This window comes from Monodelphis domestica, chromosome 1 (assembly GCF_027887165.1).
Source record: "Monodelphis domestica isolate mMonDom1 chromosome 1, mMonDom1.pri, whole genome shotgun sequence".
NCBI classification, from domain to species: Eukaryota; Metazoa; Chordata; class Mammalia; order Didelphimorphia; family Didelphidae; genus Monodelphis; species Monodelphis domestica.
Window position 1 is genome coordinate 649,399,526 of NC_077227.1, and position 23,294 is coordinate 649,422,819.

At 35.5% G+C, this 23,294-nt stretch overlaps 1 protein-coding gene across 1 annotated transcript in view; it reads right to left on the reverse strand.

The window, feature by feature from the left end:
- EML6 (EMAP like 6) overlaps nt 1-23,294 on the reverse strand; it is a 336,902-nt gene that overhangs the window by 135,319 nt on the left and 178,289 nt on the right. The window contains exons 5-7 of the mRNA XM_001375291.5: nt 21,944-22,012; nt 14,176-14,361; nt 11,917-12,052 (exon numbers count right to left, since the gene is read on the reverse strand). Of these exons, the coding sequence (XP_001375328.2) occupies nt 11,917-12,052; nt 14,176-14,361; nt 21,944-22,012 (391 nt within the window). The remainder of the gene's footprint in view (nt 1-11,916; nt 12,053-14,175; nt 14,362-21,943; nt 22,013-23,294) is intronic.

Genomic DNA, 23,294 nt, shown 5'->3' on the forward strand with positions numbered 1-23,294 from the left:
CCAGCTAGGTAACCTCAGTCAGTCAGCAAAAGCTTCAGGGTCTTCACCATCAGCCACAAACAGCCAAAAGTTTAGTTCACAAGCCTTTCCCCTAGCTCCAGAAGCCAAAAAGGGTCCAGTTCAGAAACTTCTCAGCCTAGTTCAGCCTGGCTTGGCTCCAACTGTCTTTCCCCGGGAACATTCCAAATGGAATGTTCCTTTAGATTGACAGCTCTTCTGTCCTCAGCTTTCTGTCTTGCATGCATGCCTCCTCCACATCCCTCCCTTTTTTGTCTTTAAAAAATGCACCTTGCATGTTTTAATGATACTTACCTTTCATATATTTCTAGCTATCTATTCTTACCCTATACTATCTTCAACATTCCTTTACCCTCCCAAAATAATAAATCCTAACTTATCTTAGCTATTCTTGTCTACCTAGATCTATGCTAAGATTGGGTATAGGAAAATGGTATAGGTAATAGGGATTTATATGAACATAGTTTTTACATAATAACAAATCATGTAACAATTTTCAAACCATTCCAATAATTTCCAAACATTTTGAATATGCAACTATCTTATCTCCTAATGTCTATAAATTCAACTAAGAAAATTTCTAGTACTAACAATTGCTAACCTAAAATCATAATGCAATCTACTTCTATACTTAAGTAGTTCTATGTCTGTCTCTACTTTCCCAAGACTTGAACAAATTCACTAAGCTGTCACTATTGTTAGTCATTAGAATATTATCACTCTATTATAGGGTCAAGTGACTTGCCTAGGATCACACAGCTAGGAAGTGTCAGAGTCCAGATTTGAACCCAGGACCTCCCATCTCTGGGGCTGGCTCTCAATACACTGAGCCACTTAGAAGATTTATAAAGCAATTTACACGTATTTTCTCATTTTATTTTCACATCAAGGCCTAAGGGTAACTATGTGGTATAATGGATAGAGTGCTAGACCTGGAATTAGGAAACTCAAATTTGGCCTCAAATAATTAACAGTATGACCTCTGGTAAGTCTTTTAATCTCTATTTGCCACAGTTTTTCCAACTGTAAAATGGGGACAATAATAGCTTTACTTTTTAGATTTGTTATGAGGATGAAATGAGATAATATTTGTAAAATGCTTAGCACAGTACCTGGCACATACTAGGTATTTAATAAATGCTTGTTTCTTTCTATTCAACAATTCTGAGGTAGTGCTATTATGATCCCCACTTTAGAAATGGTGAACTGAGGTTAAAAAGAGTTTAAGTGGCTTGCTGAGGGCCACAGAGCTAGTAAGTATTCTGAGCAAGGTGGCTCTGGAGGAGGACTGAGGAGGTTGCTCTGTGGGAGGACCAGGAGAGAAGGCTGGCTCTGAAGGAGGAGAATTCTCTGGAAAGATTTCTTGAAAGGAGGCTCTCTTGAAGGTGGAGCCTGAGGTTGGCATGAGAAGGCCTTACCTAGAGAGATATTGGGTGAGTGATAAAACCAACTGACTGATTTATTCATTCTTATTCCTTTCTTACTTTCTCTCTTTTTCTATTGATTAATCAGTGTATTATAAATTAAATTTCTCTATAAAACCCAGTTGGCTTGGGCATATTCATAAATTGGGAATATATTCCCTGGCGACCATCTTATATTTATATAAACCAAGACACAGTAGAAAACATATTTCAATGGTCATAAGTGATATATATATTTCCCTTGCTCCCAAACATTTTAATTATCACAGTTTATGGCTCCCACTCTCTTATCTACAACTATTTAACACTCAAAACTATTTTAAATCTAACAGTATCTAAGCGAGGATTTGATCTCACCATTTTCCTGACTTCTATTCCCAGAACTTCATCCATCCACTATGCAACCTAGGACTATGATGGAGGTCTGCAATTGTTAGGTGAGTGATTTTCAGAAAAAGAAGAGAAAAGTAGTCATAGTCAGAGACTCTTTGCTGAAGATTACTGAGGCAACAATTTGACTGATAATGACAATAGAATGGAATGCCATCTTTCCAGAGCATCTATTCAAGACTTGATAGAGAACCTCCCAAGGTTTATCAAAACAGATGGCTGCTACAACCTTGTGCAAAAATGATATGGCCAGATGGCAACAAATAGAATATTTGAGGATCATATATGGCGTATCCATCATTGATGCCCATCAGAGGGAAGGGATTACAATAAAGGAGTCTTGGGAAGTAAACCTTATGCTAAGAAGATGGTCATTGGAAACATTATTTAGATTTTTAGACCATAACTTAAAAGATAGGAAAGGAGGGCTAGGAAGGGAATCCACCTAACAAGGGCAAATAAGAAGATGTTTATCTGAAGTCTTGCAACTCTAATCAAAAGAATTTTAAATAGAAAGTGAAAGGGAGGGGGTAAAAAGAAACACGCTTCCTATACATATCCACCATACTAGATAACATAGAGATCTAAACAATGTAGAAAGAAAAGTAGGGGAGATATTTAGAAATTTATATGGAATAAAATCTAAGAAAGGAATTAGCAGTAAAACCCATGACTTTAGACATCTACACACGAATTCAAAAAGGAAGGGTGGCAAACAAGAAAGAATAAAGATTCCAAATCAAAGAGGCAAATTTGGTCCTCATATCCATATCACCAAGACTTGGTGGTATGAGATTAATAACTGCAACATGGATCTGGAAGTATCTATCTTATTAAAAAGAAATAGGATAACTAGAAGTGGAGGATAGGGGAGAAAGAAGATGGCTGAGTTACACTGGGTAGTAGTAAGATAGATTCATGTGAAGAAATCCAGGGACCAGAACTCAAAAGCATAATAGCAAGCATTTTCATGAAAATGTATAGAAAAAGAAACAAACATAATAATGCCACCATCATATATTATAGACCACCTGGACAGAAAGAAGAAATGGATGATATCTCTGGTAAACAGATCAGAAATCTGGCACAAAGATATGATATTTTAATGCTTTAGATATCCATGGATATGACCTAAAAACTTGATATTTTTAGGCCCCTTCCCACCCCAAGTAAAGCTGTAATAGCCTTAGAAATAAAGTGCATTGTGAGATTTAATAGCCTTAGAAATAAAGTGCATTGTGAGGTCTTAAACTGTAGTGATTAAAATAGTGGAAGATATAAATTGTGATAGATATAAGAGAGGGTGAATAAATTTGACCACAGAAATATGTTTCACTACAGTGTCTTGGTTTTTAAATCAAGTATAAGGTGGTCGCCAGGGAAATATTCCCAATTATTCAACTACCCAAGTCAATTGGGTTTTATAGAGATTTTAATTAACAATACAATGAGTAATCAAAGAAAGAGAGTAAGAAAGGAATAAGTATGAAGGGCCTCAAGCCAATATGGCCTAGACCTGAGTCTTAAAAGAGAAATCAGTCAGTTTTTTATAACTCACCATAAGATCTGTCTAAGTAAGGATTTCTAATGACACCAGGCCAGCAGCATCTCAGCTGCTTTCACCAGCTCCCTCCTCCATCTGAATGTTTCAGAATGAGTCTCCTCAGAATGAGTCTCTCCAATCTGAATGTTTCAGAATCACTTCTCAGCTCTTCCTGAGCTCTTATTTTTAAGGGCAAAATCTTCTCTGTCACCTCCCCTAAGTCCTTACATCTACCAATCACTGTAGATGTTTCTAAAGGACTGCCCATTTTGAGTTCACAGCTGAGTAGTTTTAATCTCTTTAGTAAGTCAGGAAAAAAATGCTGCTGTCTCGACAAATTTCATTAAGAAAAAACCTCTGAATAAGTTATCACCCTTTTAGGTTTAAGTAGTTTACAAGTTGCCCCACCTTTATAGGTACTTAGTATCCCATTGTATCAATTCTAAAACAGTCATGACTCAAAGAACTTCCTGTCCCTTCCATAAGCATGGATCAAAGTACTTTTTATTGTTCTCAAGGAGCTCTCTGTCCTAAAGCAGTCCTAAGTAGGGTGGAATAGGGATATTCCCAAGGCAAGGAGCCCCCACACTCAAGTAGAGTTCTCACCATCTGCTAGGGAATTTTTTTTTTAAGTAGAAGATTCCCCAATGGGGGAAACCCCTAACATTCATAAGTCTGAGAAATTTTGAAGTTTACAGCATAGAGCTCAGTAGATGCTAGCATTTGAATTTTTTTTTCAGTGATAGAGATGATAGCAATGATGTTTGAAATTTGCTCTTTTAGAGTAAGGTTTAACCCTTAGGACCATCCCATTGCATCTTTTGGCTTAACACAATTTCTGATCTACTTTTTAATGGAAATTTTTATTTAGTCAATTTAGAACATTATTCCTTGGTCACAAGAATCATATTCTTTCCCTCTCTTCCCTCAACCCCCTCCTTCCTGTAGCCAACGAGCAATTCCACTGGGTTTTACATGTGTCCTTGATCAGAACCTATTTCCATGTTGTTGATATTTGCACTAGGATGATCATTTAGAGTCCACATTCCCAGTCATATACCCTCAACCCATGTAATTAAGTAGTTGTTTTTCTTCGGTGTTTCTACTCCAACAGTTTTTCCTCTGGATGTGGATAGTGTTCTTCCTCGTAAACCCCTATGAGTTGTTCTGATCTACTTTCTTATGTTGTAGATAAAATTAAAAAGGACTATAAGAAAAATACTTTGGGTTAAATGACAAATCATTAAATTTACTTAATATTTGCATTCACCCTTATTTTTACAGAGTTTTAGAATAGGTCTCATAAGCAATGTTGTCCAATCCATATCTGAATAAGGATCCCCTCTACCATATGCCCCTCAAATGGTAATACAGCCTTGCTTGAAGGGCTACTTCAAGAGCTACCATATTACCCCAGGGCAGCCCATCATACTTTTGGATAGTTCTCATTGTTAAGAAGTTTTGCATTATGTCAAGTCTAAATTTATCTCATTGCAACTTTCACCCAATGCTAGTTTTGCCTCTGGGGACAACATGTCATGAGAGTAAAGTGGTTATTTCTTCTCTCTAAGCCTCCCACTGTTTCTATTATTTCTATACTCTTTTTCCTAAAACTTTTGCAACCATCTGATCACTTCTGTCATCAAACTGTGATGGCCTCTGCCTGATGACAAATATGTCATCTGCTTGTCCATCCAGTACTATCACTTGACTGCCTATCTCCATTTTCTGCCACTTTCTTTAACTTCCTATGCAGAATTACTGTCACAGTATTGTATCTTCCATTTGGAAGTCAAAAATTTAGGGTAAAAAATATCATTATGAAATTAAGTTCAATCTTATTGGAAAATGCTTGTCACATACTCACAGAAAAGAAAATTGCTCCTATTTTGGTCATGACTTTAAAATTTGACCTGTGCATGAAACTCTAGGCAACAAGTCCAATTCCCCTAACGGTGCTGTATGCCCATCACATGGCCTTTATAAAACAATTAGTCTCTATAAATAATTTCATTAAAGAGAATGATAATAATGAGACAACATACCAAAACCTATAGGATGTAGTAGTGATTAGAGGAAAATTTATATCTCTAAATGTTAATACTAATAAAAATGGAGAAAGAAAAGATCAACAAATTGAGAGTGCAATAAAAAACTAGGAATAGGACAAAATAGGAATCCCCTACTAAACACTAAATTAGAAATCTTAAAAACTAAAGGTAATAGCAATAACGTTGAATGTAAGAAATCCATTGAATTAATAAATAAGTCTAGGAGTTGATTTTATGAATTGATATTGATTGATAAATTGATAAGCAATTGGTTAATCTGATAAAAAAGAATAAAACCAAATCACTAGCATTAAAGATGAAAATGGTGAACATGCCACCAATGAAGATGAAATTTAAGCAATTATTAGGAATTATTTTAAATTTTTAAATTTGTTCTTTTATATAAATTTAACAATATAGAGTAGCTTAGTGTTGGATCCTCTAGCAGAATAAATCATCCTCTAGCCCATTTTTTTCCTTTCAAGCTCCTTGAGTGCTCACATACCTGCTTGAGGCTAGCAGTAGATCTAAACCTGAGAATATACATAATCCAAACATGGTTTCTAGTGGGACAATAATGATTTAGAGAGCTTAAATATTTTGAAAAAGTCTTACTTTAAGATTCATCATTCTATGGAGATAACCTTGCATTTATTCCTGAGAAGTTGTGGCATTGGACAAAAGTTTCACTGGGTAAGACCAAACTTGAAAGATTTGGTTTTAGAAAGAGTATGATCTAGCAACAGATTATGTCTGATGCCTAAGGACCAATCTAGCTAAATATGGTCTTGGTGATGTATGTTATCATACTGAACCAAACTGGTTAAGCTGATCAAATTAAATGTTGATAGCAACATGGAGAAAGAGGCCTGATATTGCATTTCTAGGGAAATTATGTATTGTATTTTTAGAAATCAAGATGGAACTATACATTAAGAGCTGTAAAAATGTTTGTGCTCATTAACAGAGGATGGTATTACTAGGATTAGGCTGTAGGGGCATTATTGAAAGGGTAAAAAGTTGTGTATGTATGAAAATATTCTTGGAAGTTTTATTTGTTTTAACAAAATAATTGAAAATAACACTAATGCAATGATGAGGGTAAATGGCTGAATAGATTGTGATATTTTAATTAAATGGATTGTATTATATTATTAGGAGTGACAAATATTGGAAAAAATAAAGAAAATAAGGGAAATACATGAAGTGAAGAAAAGAGAATAAGAAAAATACACACTATGATTACATTAAAAAATAGCCACAAAATCAGAAGAAAAAAGTATACATGTAAAACAATTCAAAGGGAGCTCAAAAGCAGAGAATGTTTATATTAGTATATATACATAATTTAAATATTTTAAACAAATTATAAACAAGAAGTTTGTGGTTTTGTATATAATTTTTTACATTTATTTAGATTTTTTTGTTGATGGTTACTAAGTACATAAAAAAATAAAGCAATTAGCCAGGATTATTTATATCTTTTCATAATAGGCATTATCAGCTGAAGAAAAAATTTTAAATTTATTGCCCCATTAGTTCATCTAGATCAGGAGAGCATAAAAATTATCAAGCTCACTTTCAATTTTTTCTTCTCAAAACAAAGATTCAATTATTGAATTGTATATTACATATACTGTATAGATCAGCCTGACCATTTATATCATCATAATGTTGTTTGGATTTTTTATGAGTATTGTAATAGGTCAAAATGGGAGGTTGCTTTCCCCAACACTGGTGAATTGAATGAGAGGGAGAGAAGGAGTTGAGAGACTAAGAGGGGAGAAGAGGTTGATCTTCCCCTCTCTTCCCTTTGGTGAAGACAACCTCAGTTTGTTCCCTGAAGGACAGAATATGTCTCCTTAGTGATTTGGTTTGGGAAGTAGAAGTTAAGGACTGGAGGAGAGGGTATATAGAGAAATGGCCCACTGTCTCCCTTCTTAGTCTTAGCTGTTCTGTGAGAGTCAGGACAGAATTTCCTGCCTCTGGATCCTCCCAATACCCCCACTCCCACATTCCCTTTGAGATCTGGGTTCACTCCCCAAACCCTAGTCTTGAGCTAATCTTCCTCATTGGGGAGAGGTATAATTCTCCCCAAATCTTCAGATCCCTTCCTTGATGTCAGAAAATAGGCTGACCTGATCTATATGATGACTCTTTAATGGAGAATCATTCAGGGAAGGGGAAATAGGAGGGTTGGATAAGAAAGGTGGGTGGCAGGAATCCCTAAAATTGACAGACTGACCCCTCAAATCTTGGGGTCCAGGCTTTAAACCTTGATCCCTTTTCTGGTCAGCTTCTGGTTGTCTCTATTCTTGAACTAATCTGGTTATTGCTAAAGTTCAGGACAATTGGAGAAAGAGACAGAGAAATGGAGAAAATCCTTAACGAGAATTTCCTCAATAGATGGCTTTTTCCAAAGTCTAATCTATTATGTTGAATTGAGTTGAGTAACAGATTTTCAAAGATCTCTAGGAAGTCATTGGTGTCCAAAAGGGGAACCTCCAGCTTTTGAGACCTTCTGTCAGACTCTCAGCTGAAGGAATCCAGTTGAAGTGGCAGTTTCTGAGTTCCCCTCAGCCTCTGTGCTTTCCTTGGAATTCTGGGTCACTTCCTTTCTGCCTCCCCCGCCCCAACCTACCCCTCCCGTGGGCTGCTTCTTGCTTCATTGGATCTAATTCCTCTCTTTTTCCATTTCTTCTTTTTGCATATTCCTTTCTCTCACAGTGTGTACATTTATTTCATAGTTGATATATCTTCCTTGATTTTTGCATTAGAACAGAATTATTTGTATCCTTAAATACTACAATGACAGTTCAGTGCCTGGCACATAGGTAGGTGCTAAATTAGTTATTACTGGCTCAATCTGTGTGTTTTTGTTAGTAATCTCTCTTGAAAAGTTGATTATAATTCCCTTATGATTTAGATAAAGTTTCTGAGATAAGTATGGCAAAAAATTCATTCATCTTCTAGCCACTGTGGTTATGAATCTATCTAAACACAGAAAGAATAGTCTTCTAATAAGAGACATACCAATGATCCTGATTTTGAAATTGAAGCTTTTCAAATTGGTAAGAACCTACCCAGGCCTAAGGTACTGGCATAGCCCTTTTTTTTTTTTTTAAAGAGATGCTATTGTAAGAAGCAGCCATTATCTATATTGGTAACCAGCCAATGGCTTGATAGTCTGACTTAGGAGAGATGTCCAAGTCATTAGTTTTTATAGGTAAAATATTAGTATAATTTATTATTTGAAAACTGAAAGAATTCTTTGATTCTCATTTACCTTAAAATTGAAAAGAGGCTTACTATTTTCACTGAATATAAGATCTTATTTGTATCTGGAAGCTTGTCCATAAATATGGTAAAGAATGGGTTAACATTTGTCTATATCTTTCCAAAATAACCCTTGTAATAAATTTTTTCTTCATGTCTTTCATTTAAAGACTGCTTGGTTTCCTTGATCTTTAACAGATGGGGAAATTAACCATAATTAGGAGAGAAAATTTTGATGCAGATCTGGTTTAGGCTTCCTTTATTAGTTTTTTGAGAAAAAATGTTGTAATTTTCAGTTTTACTTTGTAGCCTTTCTGGAAGAGAACAGGGACTTTTTATCCTATAACATATGAATGCTACCTCATTTTTATAAATAACTTCCCATTCACTAATGCTGATGATCAGCAATGTTAACTTCTTCCTTGAAAGCTGAGTTATTCAATAGATGCAGAAAAGTTTTAGAGCCATGTTATGGAAGATAAAGTAATAACTTAAGAATAATTTTTAAATTTATTGCCCCATTTGTTCACCTAGATCAGGGGAGCGTAAAAATTATCAAGCTCACTTTCAGTTTTTTCTTCTAATTTGTTTAGAAGAGTTACTAAAATTAGCTGAGCATATCAGAAATTAATTAGATAGTAGAAAAAAAATTACTAGGGTACATTTCCTTAGAAATGGACTCATGAGTCATCATTTCATTATTGCCAAAATATGGAAGACACATGAATTGTATCAAGAAACTCTTAAAAGTACAAATACACAAAAAACCCCTGGATTTGGAATCATAAGAGCTGGGTCTACATCTTGGCTCTACCAGGAACTACTTGGGAGATGCTGGCAAATTGCTTCACTTCTCTAAATATTAATTTACATATATGTAAAATAAAAGGGTTGGGCTAGATCAGTGGTTCCCCAACTTTTTCAAATGCGAAGAGCTCTTTTTTGATGCCTTTCCATGACAGATCTTTTACTAATTAAGAAGAGGTATAATAACAAAAAGCTACCCTGAATCAAGAAGTTTTCTAAATTTATTTAAAGCTTATTAATCATAAGAACATCAAAATATATTTGAAATGTAGTCTTATATGTGAATGAGATATATTATTTGGTCTACACCATAGTCTGAATGTGTATTTGCATATTAATTCCACTGAAAAACTTTCCTGTTAGACACAAAAGAAACATCAATATTATAGAGCCATATACGTAAAACCAATTAATCACTCTAAATATTTTGTTGGAACTAGACCAAGTTCAAAGTGGCAATGCTTCTTGCATTAATGAAATGAAGAACCCTGGCAATAATGCCTTGAACTCTAGGGGTCTGTGGCCCACAGACTGAGAAACATTGAACAACATGATTGCTAAGGTCCTTTTTTTGTCTTTTAAATTCTACCCTGCTTGGATTTGCCCATGCAACATCTGATCCCATTTGCACAAATTTTCTGGAGCAGAGCTTTATCTTTTTTCAGTGTATATTTTCCAGTGTTTGATGTCAGGCAGCCTGAGGAGAGGAGTGTTTGGGGGTCACAATGGGAAAGGAATGCACAGAACAAGGGGGAGGACTAGAGCAGAGTTAGATAGAAAGGGAGTGTGGGAAGTGGAAGGAAAGGAACAAGAAGATGAATCATGAGGAACAGAGGAACAGGAGGTAGGAATTGACTAACCATAGAGCATGGGCAGTACCAAGGACAGAGAATGGAGGCCACTCCAAGGTTCTAATTAGAATGATTTGGAGGTATTGCTTCACATCCTTACTCAGAGTTGGGCACTCTCATTTGAGGGAAAAGGGTGGATTCTTTTTTTTTTTCTTTTGAGAAGAAACATATTAATTGTTACAATAATGACTAAAAATGTTTATCTATTTAGCAAGTATTTACTCTGTGTAGGGCTCCATGCCAGGTCTTAGGGAGAGTAAGGGAACAAATGCCCAGAGGGAAGTACGGGGCAGCCATACATGACAGTGGGAGCCTTCAGGGAGACGAGTCAGCTGGCCAGCACCCACAGAAGAGTTGGCAAAGCCCTGGTCTTGAATCCCAGTTCAGGTTCTGCATTTCAGTCACTTCCCCTCCCCGATTCTATCCCAAATTCTACACAACTTGAATGCATATATTTTTGCTTTTACATTGAATTGGAACCTAGGACAAAGAGAAAGTCTGAATCCAATCCCATCACATGTCTGAGTTATACTATTTCCCCAAAAAACTGTAAAACAGAACCAGCAGTCTAAAGGCATCATTCCTTTTTCTCTCTCCCTTATGCTGAGCCATTGGACTACCTGCCTTCCTCCTTGTCTCCCTATTTTCCCATTGCCAGGGACTGATTGCTTTCTTGAGAAAAGATAAAACATAGGAAGAGAAGAGGCAAACACTCAGACTACGTGGGGCTGCACCATGACACTCTTCTCCATACAGTCAGTCCCTGACAGTACTACACTGGGCTAAGTTCATCTAGATCAATGCTGGACATCCATATGGCCAATAGCAGGCTTGCTTTGTGAGACAGACCCTGGAGCAGGCTTGCTTTGTGGGACAGACCCTGGACGTTGAACTCAGTTGGGGAGCTTGGCTCCACGGATTTTGTGAAGAAGTCTCCAAGGTGGAACTGCCCCTGCTCTGGGGGTTAATATTATGTATGATTATATGATGATTTGGTTTTGTCTTTCCCAGGATCTCAGGGTAGAGGCATCCCATGTGAATGTAATCAGAGCAGTCCTATCCCCTAGTCTTGGATGAAATCTGAAATTCTGGGGAGCATTTTGAAAAAAATTACTTATTTATTTTAAAATATTTTCCCATGGTTACATGATTCATATTTTCTCCCTCCCTTTTTCCTTCCCCCTCCCAGAGCTGACAAGCAATTCCACTTGGTTATACATGCATTATCATTTGATACCTATTTCCATATTATTCATTTTTTCTGGGGAGCATTTTTAATAGGACAAAACAATTCACAGAGCATGTCAATGAATTACTCAGTCCCTGAATCACTTCTTAGTAGTCAATCTAGCTTGAATGAACTGAACACTTTAAAAAACTGGAAAAGTGTCAACTGCTTTGTGCTACAGATTATTAAGGATATTATACAATTAAACAGAATACAAAATGCTTTAGCTGAAAGATGAGTTATCTGTCATACTTAGTAATACATCACATAATATTTAACTTTAAGTTTTTAAAACCTCATAATTTGTTGATAATATTGCAAGCCTTACCTTTGTATCCTTGCTCAGTTTCCCTGAGATCAATTTTGGTTATTGGTTTGAAATCAATATCCCATAATCGTATGCACCCATCTCGACCACCAGTGGCAAAGCCTTCATCACAGGCGTACATGCTAAAGATTCCAGCCTATTAATCCAATAATGTGATTGTTAGCAATTCAATGATTTTTTTGAGAATATTTTGAGAATAGACTATATAGACATTTCTTTTTTATCATTAGACAAAGGAAATATTCATTCTTGTAAACTGTTAGTGGATCTAATTATTACGAATCCTTAGATGATTTTGCTTAGGAAGGAAATGCCCTCCAACTAAAAAATGATATCAGAAAACAAAGTTGAGAATCTATTTATTTGAAGCAATCCTTTCCATCTGTAATTTTCGAATATGCATTGTGACCAACATTCTATAGTACTATCACAACTAAAGCAAATGGGGAAATAGTAGATATTCAAAGGTTATGTATAAATGGCTTTTATAAAGAGCATTAAATCAACCGTGAAACACAAATAAATTGTTGCCTATAATAATTTAGCAAAGACAATAAGTAAACAATACAGATTTTTTTTATGGATACAGTAATTCTGAGATAGGATTTTAAAAGTTCAGTTAGATATCTACTGGAATCTAATTGGAACTGAAAGTAAGAATTGCATTTTCTTGGGCCCAACCAAAAAATACATCTGTAACAGCTTGTGCGGAGTTTTTTTCACCTTTGAAGCAGCTTCACCACTTAAAGATTACCATGTTTTTCCCGTTAAGTTCTCTTCAACATGTTTGAGTTTCATTATAGTAAGGTGGCATCATTTGATGCTACATGGAAAAAGATTGGTTCTCTTTACTCACTGACTTTTTGTGAATTTGAAAAGAAAATGATTGGCTTCTTAACCAAATTAAAGCACCATCTCCAATAGTATTTTGTCATAGAAGGTCATGCAATGTGGAGGACTTAAGAAATGAGGAGATTGGTTAATGATCTCGAAAATAAAAACTTAATGTTTAACATAGACCCATTTTTTTTTGTGTTACCAAGAATGGGGCTCTTCAAAGGTTATGTGTAATATTCTATTTGTTTTTAAGGCCATGTGTAAGTGATGGGCAATATGAAAGCTTCTGGGGGACAATAAAATCTGATGTTTGGTCTAAACCTTTAAGCAAACTTCTGTACACTACAGACTTTTTCAAAGGGTTTTCTCTTCCATATTTTTCTTTATTCTTCTTTCCCTGGCACTTGTCAGAATCAATACTGAATATTTGTTCCAAAGCAGAAGAGCAGTAAGGGGTAGGCAATGGGGGGTGGGGGTAAGTGATTTGCCCAGGGTCACACAGCTAGGTAGTGTCACATTTGAACCCAGGACCTCCTGTCTCTAGTCCTGACTTTTAATTCACTGAGCCACTTTGTGACTATAGTAAATGAAATAATCTTGTATTTATGTTTTGGAGGTTAACAGTTTTCCTATCTGACAAAAGAGATCAGAATGGGAAGGATGGCATTATCCTCCTGTTCTACTTTCTCTCTGCCAAAAGAAAGGGCTGTATTTGTTGTCTGCATAAGCATTAAGAATTTATATGACGCATGATGTGGTGGGAAAGCTATTCATCTAGACGTTTGGAGTAATCAAAATGAACATTACTAAGGTCAAAGTGAAATAATTAGAGATAGTATTTAGAGATCATCTTATGGTTTACAAAATGCTTTGCAAATATTATCTAATTTTTATCCTCACTACAAACCTGGGAGATAGGTGCTACTATTATCTCCATTTTACAGGTGAGGAAGTTGAGGCAGACAAAAGTGAAGTAACTTAACCACAGCCACAAAGTTGGTGGGTGTCTGAAGCTGGCTTAAACTCATATCTTCCTGACTCCAGCTCCAGTGCTCTATCCACTTTACCACATAACTGTCTAAATTTCTGAAAATGATATAATTAATGATAAATGATAATTATCAATATCAGAAGCCTAGCATTTTACAAACCATATTACTAATTAGTGTCACTGCTCCAGAGAATGTCATTTAAGTGTTGTGACCTTGAAATGCATTTTCTCCTCAGTTATCTTAGGAAATAGTCAAGAGATATAACAGGTGTTCAACTTGAAACCTCATCCTTCATTTTTAATGCTCCTTTAACTCATGCTGAGTGCTCATTGAGGCCAGTTTGGTCTGAAGGAGTGGATCAAAAAATATGAAGGTTGTGTCTTCAATGATTTCCCGAGCTATCCCCCAAACCCCTCATCACCATACTTACACTATGAGCGCCTTGAATCGTGCGGACTAAATTTAGCCCTTTCCAGACATAGATATCTCCATTTAAAGCACCAGAATAGGTCACGTCTTCTTTGGCACATGCAAGGCAAAGGATCGTCTGTAGATCCCCTGTTTTGCCAAATATTCCTCTTTTTGCAGTCAAGGCATTTCCACATAGTGTCCAAAACTATAGAAAAGAAACTATAGATTAAAAACCATCTTCAAAAACAGATTATTCCAGAATCTCTCATCACTGATATCTGTTTGCTAGCGTTGCACAACCTAAGGAGCTTATAGAGAACTCTGTACCTGAGCTAGTGAGCTTATTATGGGTGAATCCAGAAAAACCTGAAATATTTTAACCAGATACTAATACTATCATGATCCTAAAAAATCTAAAGCATCTTTAAAAAAGCTTCTGTGGCAAAAAATTCTTATAATAGTTAGTTTTCATATGTTGATTTAAATTTAATAAGGAACATTTCTCATTTGTTCCTTATAGTCCTGTGTAAAAAATACAATTATATGTTTTCAATGGTTTGGTAATTAAGGAACTAGCTCTATTTGAATATTGGCAATGAGTTACTAATACTTGTCCAATTATTTCAATTTTATGTACTAAGAAAGTTAATAACCTCAAGGAATTTGAGTAATTTGCTAGTCAATTAGAGTACATTGAAAGTGGGAGATGGAACACAAGAATTTTAAAAAGCAAAACATGCTTGTAATATTCCAAATATGCTCATATATTTAAACAAAACGATTTACTGGTTAATTAGAAGCAGACTGAGAGTTGTAAAATGTGGTGAGGTAGGATGGGAAAAACATTGGATTTGGACTTTGAATACCTGGACTTGAATCCCAGCTCCACTATTTACTACCTTGGTGAACTTGGGCAATTTGCTAACCCTTGCTAAGCATTAGTTTCTTCATCTGTAAAATGAGGGGGTGCTACTAGATGGCTTTTGGGAACCCCTTCAACTTTCTGAGTTCTGAAGGTTTCTTTTAAGTAAATATTTATGCTTTGATGTCTCATTTCTCTTTGATTATTTATATTATCAATAAATATTAATTATTGATATAATCAATAATGATTATTGATAGTATCTTATACTATCAATTGTCAGTAAATAGCATTGTACTTCAGTATGCTGAAATGGGAAAAGCTGCTAGTTCATTATTATTCTATATACTAATTTTTCCTTTCTCTCTTATGTAGTATAAATGACAATTTTATTTTGAGAGGTAGGATGTCACGGTAGAGACCCTTAAGTTTCTGAGTCAAAGCGTCACCTTTGATATAGAGAGTCTATATGGCCTTAGGCAAACTATTTTACCTCTTAATAATGTGGGCAGTTTCCAAAAACTTTAAGTTGAGGAGCTGTTGCTGATATTCTTTGACTGAGGTCTATATCATAAACCTTGACCAAAACTGACTCCATCACTACAGACGAATGATTCTGGTTCTCAAGGACAACATCACCAGAATGCAACCACTTTCTGGCATGTTCCAACAACAAAATATGTCTACTGTTCAAGGACCAGCCTAATTAAATATTCAAAAGTTCATCTCAAGCAGGTTGAACATCAAAGGAATTATTATTATCATAATTATTATTATTTCCCAAATATCAAGGTCTATTTGCCTTGGTTTGCCAAATTTTCTTAATTTCTTGGAAGAACTTCTCTCTACCTTTACCTCTACCTTCTTCCTATCTACTAAAGGTGCTGACATATGTATGGACTCTGTCTTATAGTGATTATTACCTCCACCAAAAAGGCAAATATAGGTGATGGAGGATTTGGTTTCATCATATACCTGAAGGCAACAAGCAACATTATTTCATGAAATATTTACTCACTCCCACTGTAGTGTTTACACTGGGTGTAAACAAAAAGACCATTAGGAAGGTAGGTGCTGCAAACACTTATCTCTTTGTCAAGGCAGGGCAGTAAAGAAAAATATTGACTTAGAATACAAACTGGTGTTTGAAACATTCTGGAGGGATGGTGGAAAACTAAAACCCACATCAGCTCACAGAATAATGAAAAGTTGTGGGAGAGGAAATGAGTCTTTAGAAAACTTTGACTTGAGAATCAACGAAACCCATACCAAGAGCATTTGTAACTAAAACCAGAAAAGGACAAGAAATGCAACATATATGCTAATATTCCTATACATAGCCATTCTCAGCACCAAAGACAGTGGAAGCAATGAGTTCGGCCAGCAACACCTCAATCCCTAAAGTCCATACAAAATTCTAGTCTCTGTTTTCCACCTGGTTTGAGAAGGGGAGAGGTAGAAAGATTCTGGCTTGCGTCCCAGTAAAAACTGACCCTTAAGAAGATAAAGAGCTGTTGGCTCTGGCCAACTAGGCACAAAAGAAAACTATGCTTGTATGACACACTTCATGGAATTTTTAAAAGGAGAAACTTCCAAAAGAATGAAAATGGCTGCAAATAGTGTTATTACAAAAACAAAGAAACTGAGAAAACTTTGGAAATTTCTAGTTTACGTGCCTTTCTTTACGCGCCTACAATTCTTTATTCTTTATAAGAATTCTACATTAGGCACTGACAATGGGGCCAGCGTGGTACAGGAGAAATAGAGCAAGCTGACACACATTTGCAAAATTAAATATCATATTATTTCATGTGTAATATGTTAACTATTCAAAGACCTAGCGGGGGTCTCTGTGGAAGCACATAGTCAAGAATCATACAAGGGGAGAAGGCATGGATGGGGTACATGGTAGAGAGCGTGTCCACATGGATGAGATAACAGATCTAATACTAGTTACATGATGCTAAGCATTTGGATGAGAACTTAAAATATTAACTACTTTTCCAAATATTGGGTAAGTGGGTGATCCTACACAAGTTACTTACCCTCTCATTGCCTCAGGCAACTCTAGGAATGGTAGTTAGACGTTAAGGGTAAAATTAGGGTTGTTAACTGAATATATTATTTTAGTAGTTGCCAGGGATTTAAATCCCAATAAAATACTCAAGTCAGTTTGGGATTTTTATGGTGGTTTTAATTATAATAGTGGGAAGAAATTAAGAAGAAGAGAGAGAGGAAAGGGTATAAGATTTCTTTGGCCTAGCCTAAGCTAAGGGAAATTTAGAGGCCTCAGACATGAGGCCTCCTCCAAGATTAAATCTAGCTTGGCTTCTAGCCATGAGCCTCCAAGATGAGGGGTCTTCTAGAAGAATAGTGCTTTAGGAGTTAAAGGAAAGGAGGAATCAGCCTAACTGCTCACCAAGGTTGCCAAGGAAAGATGCCTCACCTAAACCACACTACAAAGCTTCTCCCAGTAACCTCACTGCAAAGCCACAAACGCCAAACCTCCATGAGCTCCCAATGCTGAACCACAAGAGCCCGATGTTGCTGAGGGAGCCCAAGAGAGAGGAAGCGACGTGAAATAAATAGGCTGTTCTTTACACCACTTCCTGCATCTCACCTGTACCAATGGTAGCTTAAGGTTGACTTAGGACAGCCCAGAGGGTCTGTCAGTTGTTTCTGATTTGCCACTTGCTAGCTCATGTTGGTCATAGGCCATCCTCCTCACAGTTAATCCTTAAGTGGGGGTGTATACATTCCTGGTTGCTAGAATTCTAGAGACTAAGCAGGGTGGAGTAAAATTAAAATTCACATAGATAACACTGATAGTTCTTTATATATGAAATCATAGGTCTAGTCTTGAAAACAAAGTTCCATATACTCTGCCTTTATTAGACACATAAATAGAATTGTTTTCAGTTCTGAGTGCTATTTTTTAAAGAACACTGACAAGTTGGAGAGCAACCAGGAAAATCAAGGGCCTCAGATCAATGCCATAATTAGTGCCCATTTTAGGAATTAGGGGTGCTTAGTCTATAGAAAAAAATTAAAAGGGAAATGATGATTATTTCCAAGAGTTTGGAGGACTGCCATGTCAGATTACATAAATAAGAAGATTCAAATGATACACCTAATATATTGGTGACAAGTCAAGATGGTTTACAGACTGATCTGCAAAATGTAGAACAGTCAAATGGAATCTTCTCCGTTGTGATCATTTCATGTTGGGAAAACCATAATGTTTTAGAGCAATATTCATTTGTTCCAAAGCAAATGAGATGAATACTCTTATTGCCAATGTTCATCCTGGAAGCATTGATCATCTATTCCAATTCCCAAAGGTCTTCTCCTACATTAAAATCCAAAATTTACATGTAAAGGTTGAAGAAGGCTAGACAATGTTAACTAATCTTTTAGGTTTATTTGCTTCAGATTCAATGACGCATATCACCTCAAGTTGTTATTGTTTTTCAAGCCCTCATTTCAGATAATTATAGTTTGACAGTCTGTCTCAAAATGCTGTTAATTAGACAAAATATGCAGGAATTTTACTCAAGGCTTTCACCCAAGGTCTGTCAGATTTTTTTTTTTTGGTACCAATTTGAGTCTAGCTACAATGATTTCATAAAGGAGGTAATTTTAAAAGGTGCATCTGCCAGTTGAATACATAAAATATGAACTGTGATGATCATGGGTTTGTGGTAGAATCTGCAAAATTTTTACCCCCACTAATTTCTTCCTTAGAACAAAATCTTTAAATTGTAGGCAGATAGCAAAGGCTTAGCTATCAGGGGGCTTCCTTAACTGGACCTAGCTCTCTGGCAGATGCTCTCAATTTGTTTTACAAATGAGTGCTTGTTTTTGTTCTCACTAATGGATCTCTGTTAAAGTGTAATTAATGAAGCTGACAAAAAAGGGTCCTTGAGATTTTACAAATGAAATTTCAGGAGGATATTTTTAGATAAAGTGGATTAAAAAATCTGAGTTAGCCAAGAAGGAAATAAGTGATGAAAGAAAAAGGAAACATTGTCCCAAAAAAGCAGTTTACCTAGTTGGTATCCAATAAGTATGGTTTGGAGATGTTTTGTTCTGCATAAACTAAGATGAACTAAATAATCAAAAGGGTAGTTTCTAAATTATTTAGTTTCCTGGAGTTCTCTGAGATGAATTACAGTTCAGTTCAAGGACAACTCAACAAACATCTGTTAAGATCTGATGGGTGTGCAGAGGCTAAATGCAAGGGACATTATTATTTAGTAAGTCCCTCGCTCCATAAAGCTTGTAGTTTAGCAGAGTATACCTAAATAATTGTTCTCTCTCTCTATATATATTTTTTTCCAGGTTTGATATGTGAAGTATGAAATAGCTTCCCTTGATTTGTCATGCATGTAAGATCATAAATATGATTTGGGAATTATTTCTTAATGTTAAATTGGGACCTTGGTACAAAGATTATGAAATGTATTCAGTTATTAGGGGCTGGTAGAGCATCTTGTGCCTGTCAGCCATGTATGGTACATATTAAGACCCATTCCTTCCCTCATTCTCTTGCCACCAAAGCAGGAAGTACAAGCCTGAGCAGTAAAACAGACTGAAGAAAGAGTATAAGAATTGTTCCTGTAAAAAACTGGTTGGTAAATGCTTGCACCCTCACCAGATGCCTGCAGCATCTCATATAATAATGCCACCCTTCTGCTGCAGAGATTGTCAAAAATGATTTCACTCTGGAGACAAAGATTTGGTGAAATGAATTCTTCAAATACAATCTTATACTGATGTCTGCATAGCCTCAGAGAAGTTTTTTAATCACAGTGAAGGGGAGGATATTCCTGTAGCAAGAAAATAGTATATAGCCCCTTTTCATGTTGGTACAAAGAACTATAAAATCACAAATTTTATAGAAGGGAGCAATCTGGGAAACTGGGAATGGTTAATTTGGAGAAGAGAAGACTTAGGCAGGAAGCACCATAACCATATTTGAAGGACAGGCTTGTTGAAGAAATATCACATTTGTTCTATTTGATCTCAGAAGGTCAGAATTAGGAGCAATGGCTAGAAGTTGCAAGTAAGCAAGCTTGGGTTTGATGTAAGGAAAAAATTTCCTAACAAATAGAATTAGCTAAAAGTGGGCTGCTCCAAGAAGTGGTGGGTTTCCTCTCACTACAAATCTTCAAGAAAATCCTAGGACTTTTCCATCTCTTCTTCAGCAATCTTGTCTCACTTTAAAACGTCCTTCAGTCCTGAAGCTCGTTCCTCTGGGTAGTTCATTGCTGACAAAACCCTCCATTTTAGAACAAAACTCAGGTCAGCCATGTTCACATCTCCCAGAGCTGCTACTGACTCTGGACTTCCATTTCCAACCCAGCAAACTTTTCAACAGAAAAATTCCTCCCCCAGTACCACACTTTTTAGCTTCCTTTTATATATTGTCTTTCCCCATTACAATGTAAGATTCTTGCCTAAGGACTACCTTTATTTTTGCTTGTATTTGTATTCCTAGTGCCTAGCACAGTATCTAGTGCATACTAAACAATTAAGAGATGCTGACTTAATCAATCTATCTATCTATCTATCTATCCATCTATTCATCCATCCACACATCCACCCATCCATCAATCTTTCTATCTTTTTTCTTTCTTTTTTCTTTTTCCTTTCTTTCTATTATCTGCCTATCTATCCACCCACCCAACTCATCCACCCATCCATCTTTCTGTCTTTTTTTCTTTCTAACTATCCATCCACCCACCTATCTACGTATCCATCTTTATATCTTTCCTGTCTGTCTTTCTTTCTTTCTTTCTTTCTTTCTTTCTTTCTTTCTTTCTTTCTTTCTTTCTTTCTTTCTTTCTTTCTTTCTTTCTTTCTTTCTTTCTTTCTTTCTTTCTTTCTTTCTTTCTTTCTTTCTTTCTTTCTTTCTTTCTTTCTTTCTTTCTTTCTTTCTTTCTTTCTTTCTTTCTTTCTTTCTTTCTTTCTTTCTTTCTTTCTTTCTTTCTTCTTTTCTTCCTTTCTTTCTTCCTATCTATGTTTCTATCCATTGTAGCTACTTTATGGGCTTGTAATAGAGGGGATTTTTTTTTTCCAGCTCTAGGTTGTACTAGGTTTCTTCTGAGGTATTATAGATACCTTGCAACTCAGAGAATTTATATTGCCCTCATCCTTTTTATTTAAATAAAGATGATATCCAAAGAAGTAAAGTAATCTGCCCAAAGTCACAAAATAAAATAATTAATTTCTTTCTTAAAACTTTTACATAGTTATCTACCAATCTTACAGGCAGAAGATATGTATCTGTGTGTCTAGGGTGATCTGGATAAAATCAAAAGTAATGAATGTTGCTTGTGTTAATTTTATTATCTTTGTATTATAGGCTGGGTAATAGCGAACAGAATGGTGTTTTTTTTCCCCTTCCTTTCTGTCTGACTTCCTGCCTTCCTGTTTTCTTGGTACAGACAGATTTTTTAAAAATGTCCTTATAATTCCATGCTGACTGCAATATGGCTCCTGTGTGCTAAGAAAATATTTTAGAAGATTAAAAAAATCTCCTGGCTTGAAATGTACATACATATGCCCCCCAATTTAAAAAATTATTATTTCAGAGAATTTGGAATATAACTGCTTCAAAAGATGTAATGCTGAAAATATTCTGAGCTTTACCTTTTAATATTTAATTAGGTAGAGTGCCCTTTCCAGGGCCTGCTGAGTACATTATTTTATTTCTGAAAGTCTGCTTTAGCAGCTAGAATTAGGTATAGTTAGTGGAAAGATAGATAAAAGGACCATAGCATTAAGAAAAGTGGGTTTCATTTTCCCTCTAAAGATGAATTCCTATCAGTTTCTTCAAATTTCCAAATACTTATATAAAATTACTTGATCTGAAATCTGTTCAAAATAAAATAAAATATGAAAGCAATAAAACCAATTTTACCTTGATATGTTTCACTCCACAACTAACCACTCTGTTTGGCTGATATGGATCCCAGGAAATATCAAAAATCTGTTTGGGGGAAAAATAAAACATTTAAAGTTGCTATATTGATAATCCTAGATATATGCCAAAATTAATTTAATTAGCTTTTTCATGTTTCCAGATGTTAGATTCAGTTAAATAGGACAAAGTGGTTACATTAATTCACTGTGTTAGAGCTTTGATAAAAAATGAATTAAGTTAGATCAGAGATTCTTAACCTGGGGTCCAAAGACTCTGTGGATAAATCTCAGGAAGTCTGTGAATTTAGATGGGGGGAAAAATGAATCTTTATTTTCACTAACTTTTGATTTCCACTGTATTCCTATGTATTCTATTTTATGCATATCAAAATATTATTGACTTGACCAATCTGCCAAAGGGGTCCATAACATGTATAACATTAAGAACCCATAACATGTAGGAAGGGAAAATCCAGTGGCTGTGTCAAATTTTTCTTATTTCCTTGCCTTTGCTTATTGAAAACTTGGGGCTTTACTAAGCGGATATATAAACAGCTCAAAGTATTTAGAACCAAGTGATGACATTTCCTGTAAAAATGCAATGAAGAACTTTCAGATATATTTATATAAGAAATTCATTTAAACTAGTAAAGTGCTAAGACAATTCACTAATGGTATGTTTAAGGTCCTATTTATGTGGAAAATATGAGTAGACTGCATTTTTCTAAATATGTTTAAATGCTTCTGCTGATTTTACTTCTTAATCCTTTTGCAGATAGCTGCAGGTAGTGTTAGTCTCAATTTAGAGATGGAAAAAGCAAGACAAAGAGAAGTAAACTGATTATCAGTGCTAGTAATAAAAACCAAATCTTTTGTCTTATGCCTAAAACAGTAGTGAAGATAATCATAGATCTGTATGGGGACAGTAATAATTTCTGTTGGACCAATAACAAATATTATGTTAATTTATAACTATCCTCTAGAAAGAACTGTATATGAGAATATCATAAAAGATATTGCCATTACCCAAAAAATTTAAGACTTGAAAATGAGCTGAGTTTGTTATGTGGTGAGAATGATGATAACTAGTGGATAATCTATGTGTTCCATTGAGATCCATGCAAATATCATAAGATATAGAAAACCCACCATGTGTTGAGTAAATCCCTTCTGGGGAATTTAAGAGGAGACATAGATAAAAGTTAAGGATGGGTTGCAATGTGCACTGCTATAGGGTGTGACAATAGCCATGAGATCACAAATATAGATCACTTAAATTAAGGTCCAAGCTCACATCACTTTGCATTTGCATCCCTGCCTGGTTTAAACTCTATAGAAAAAGTTGTCTC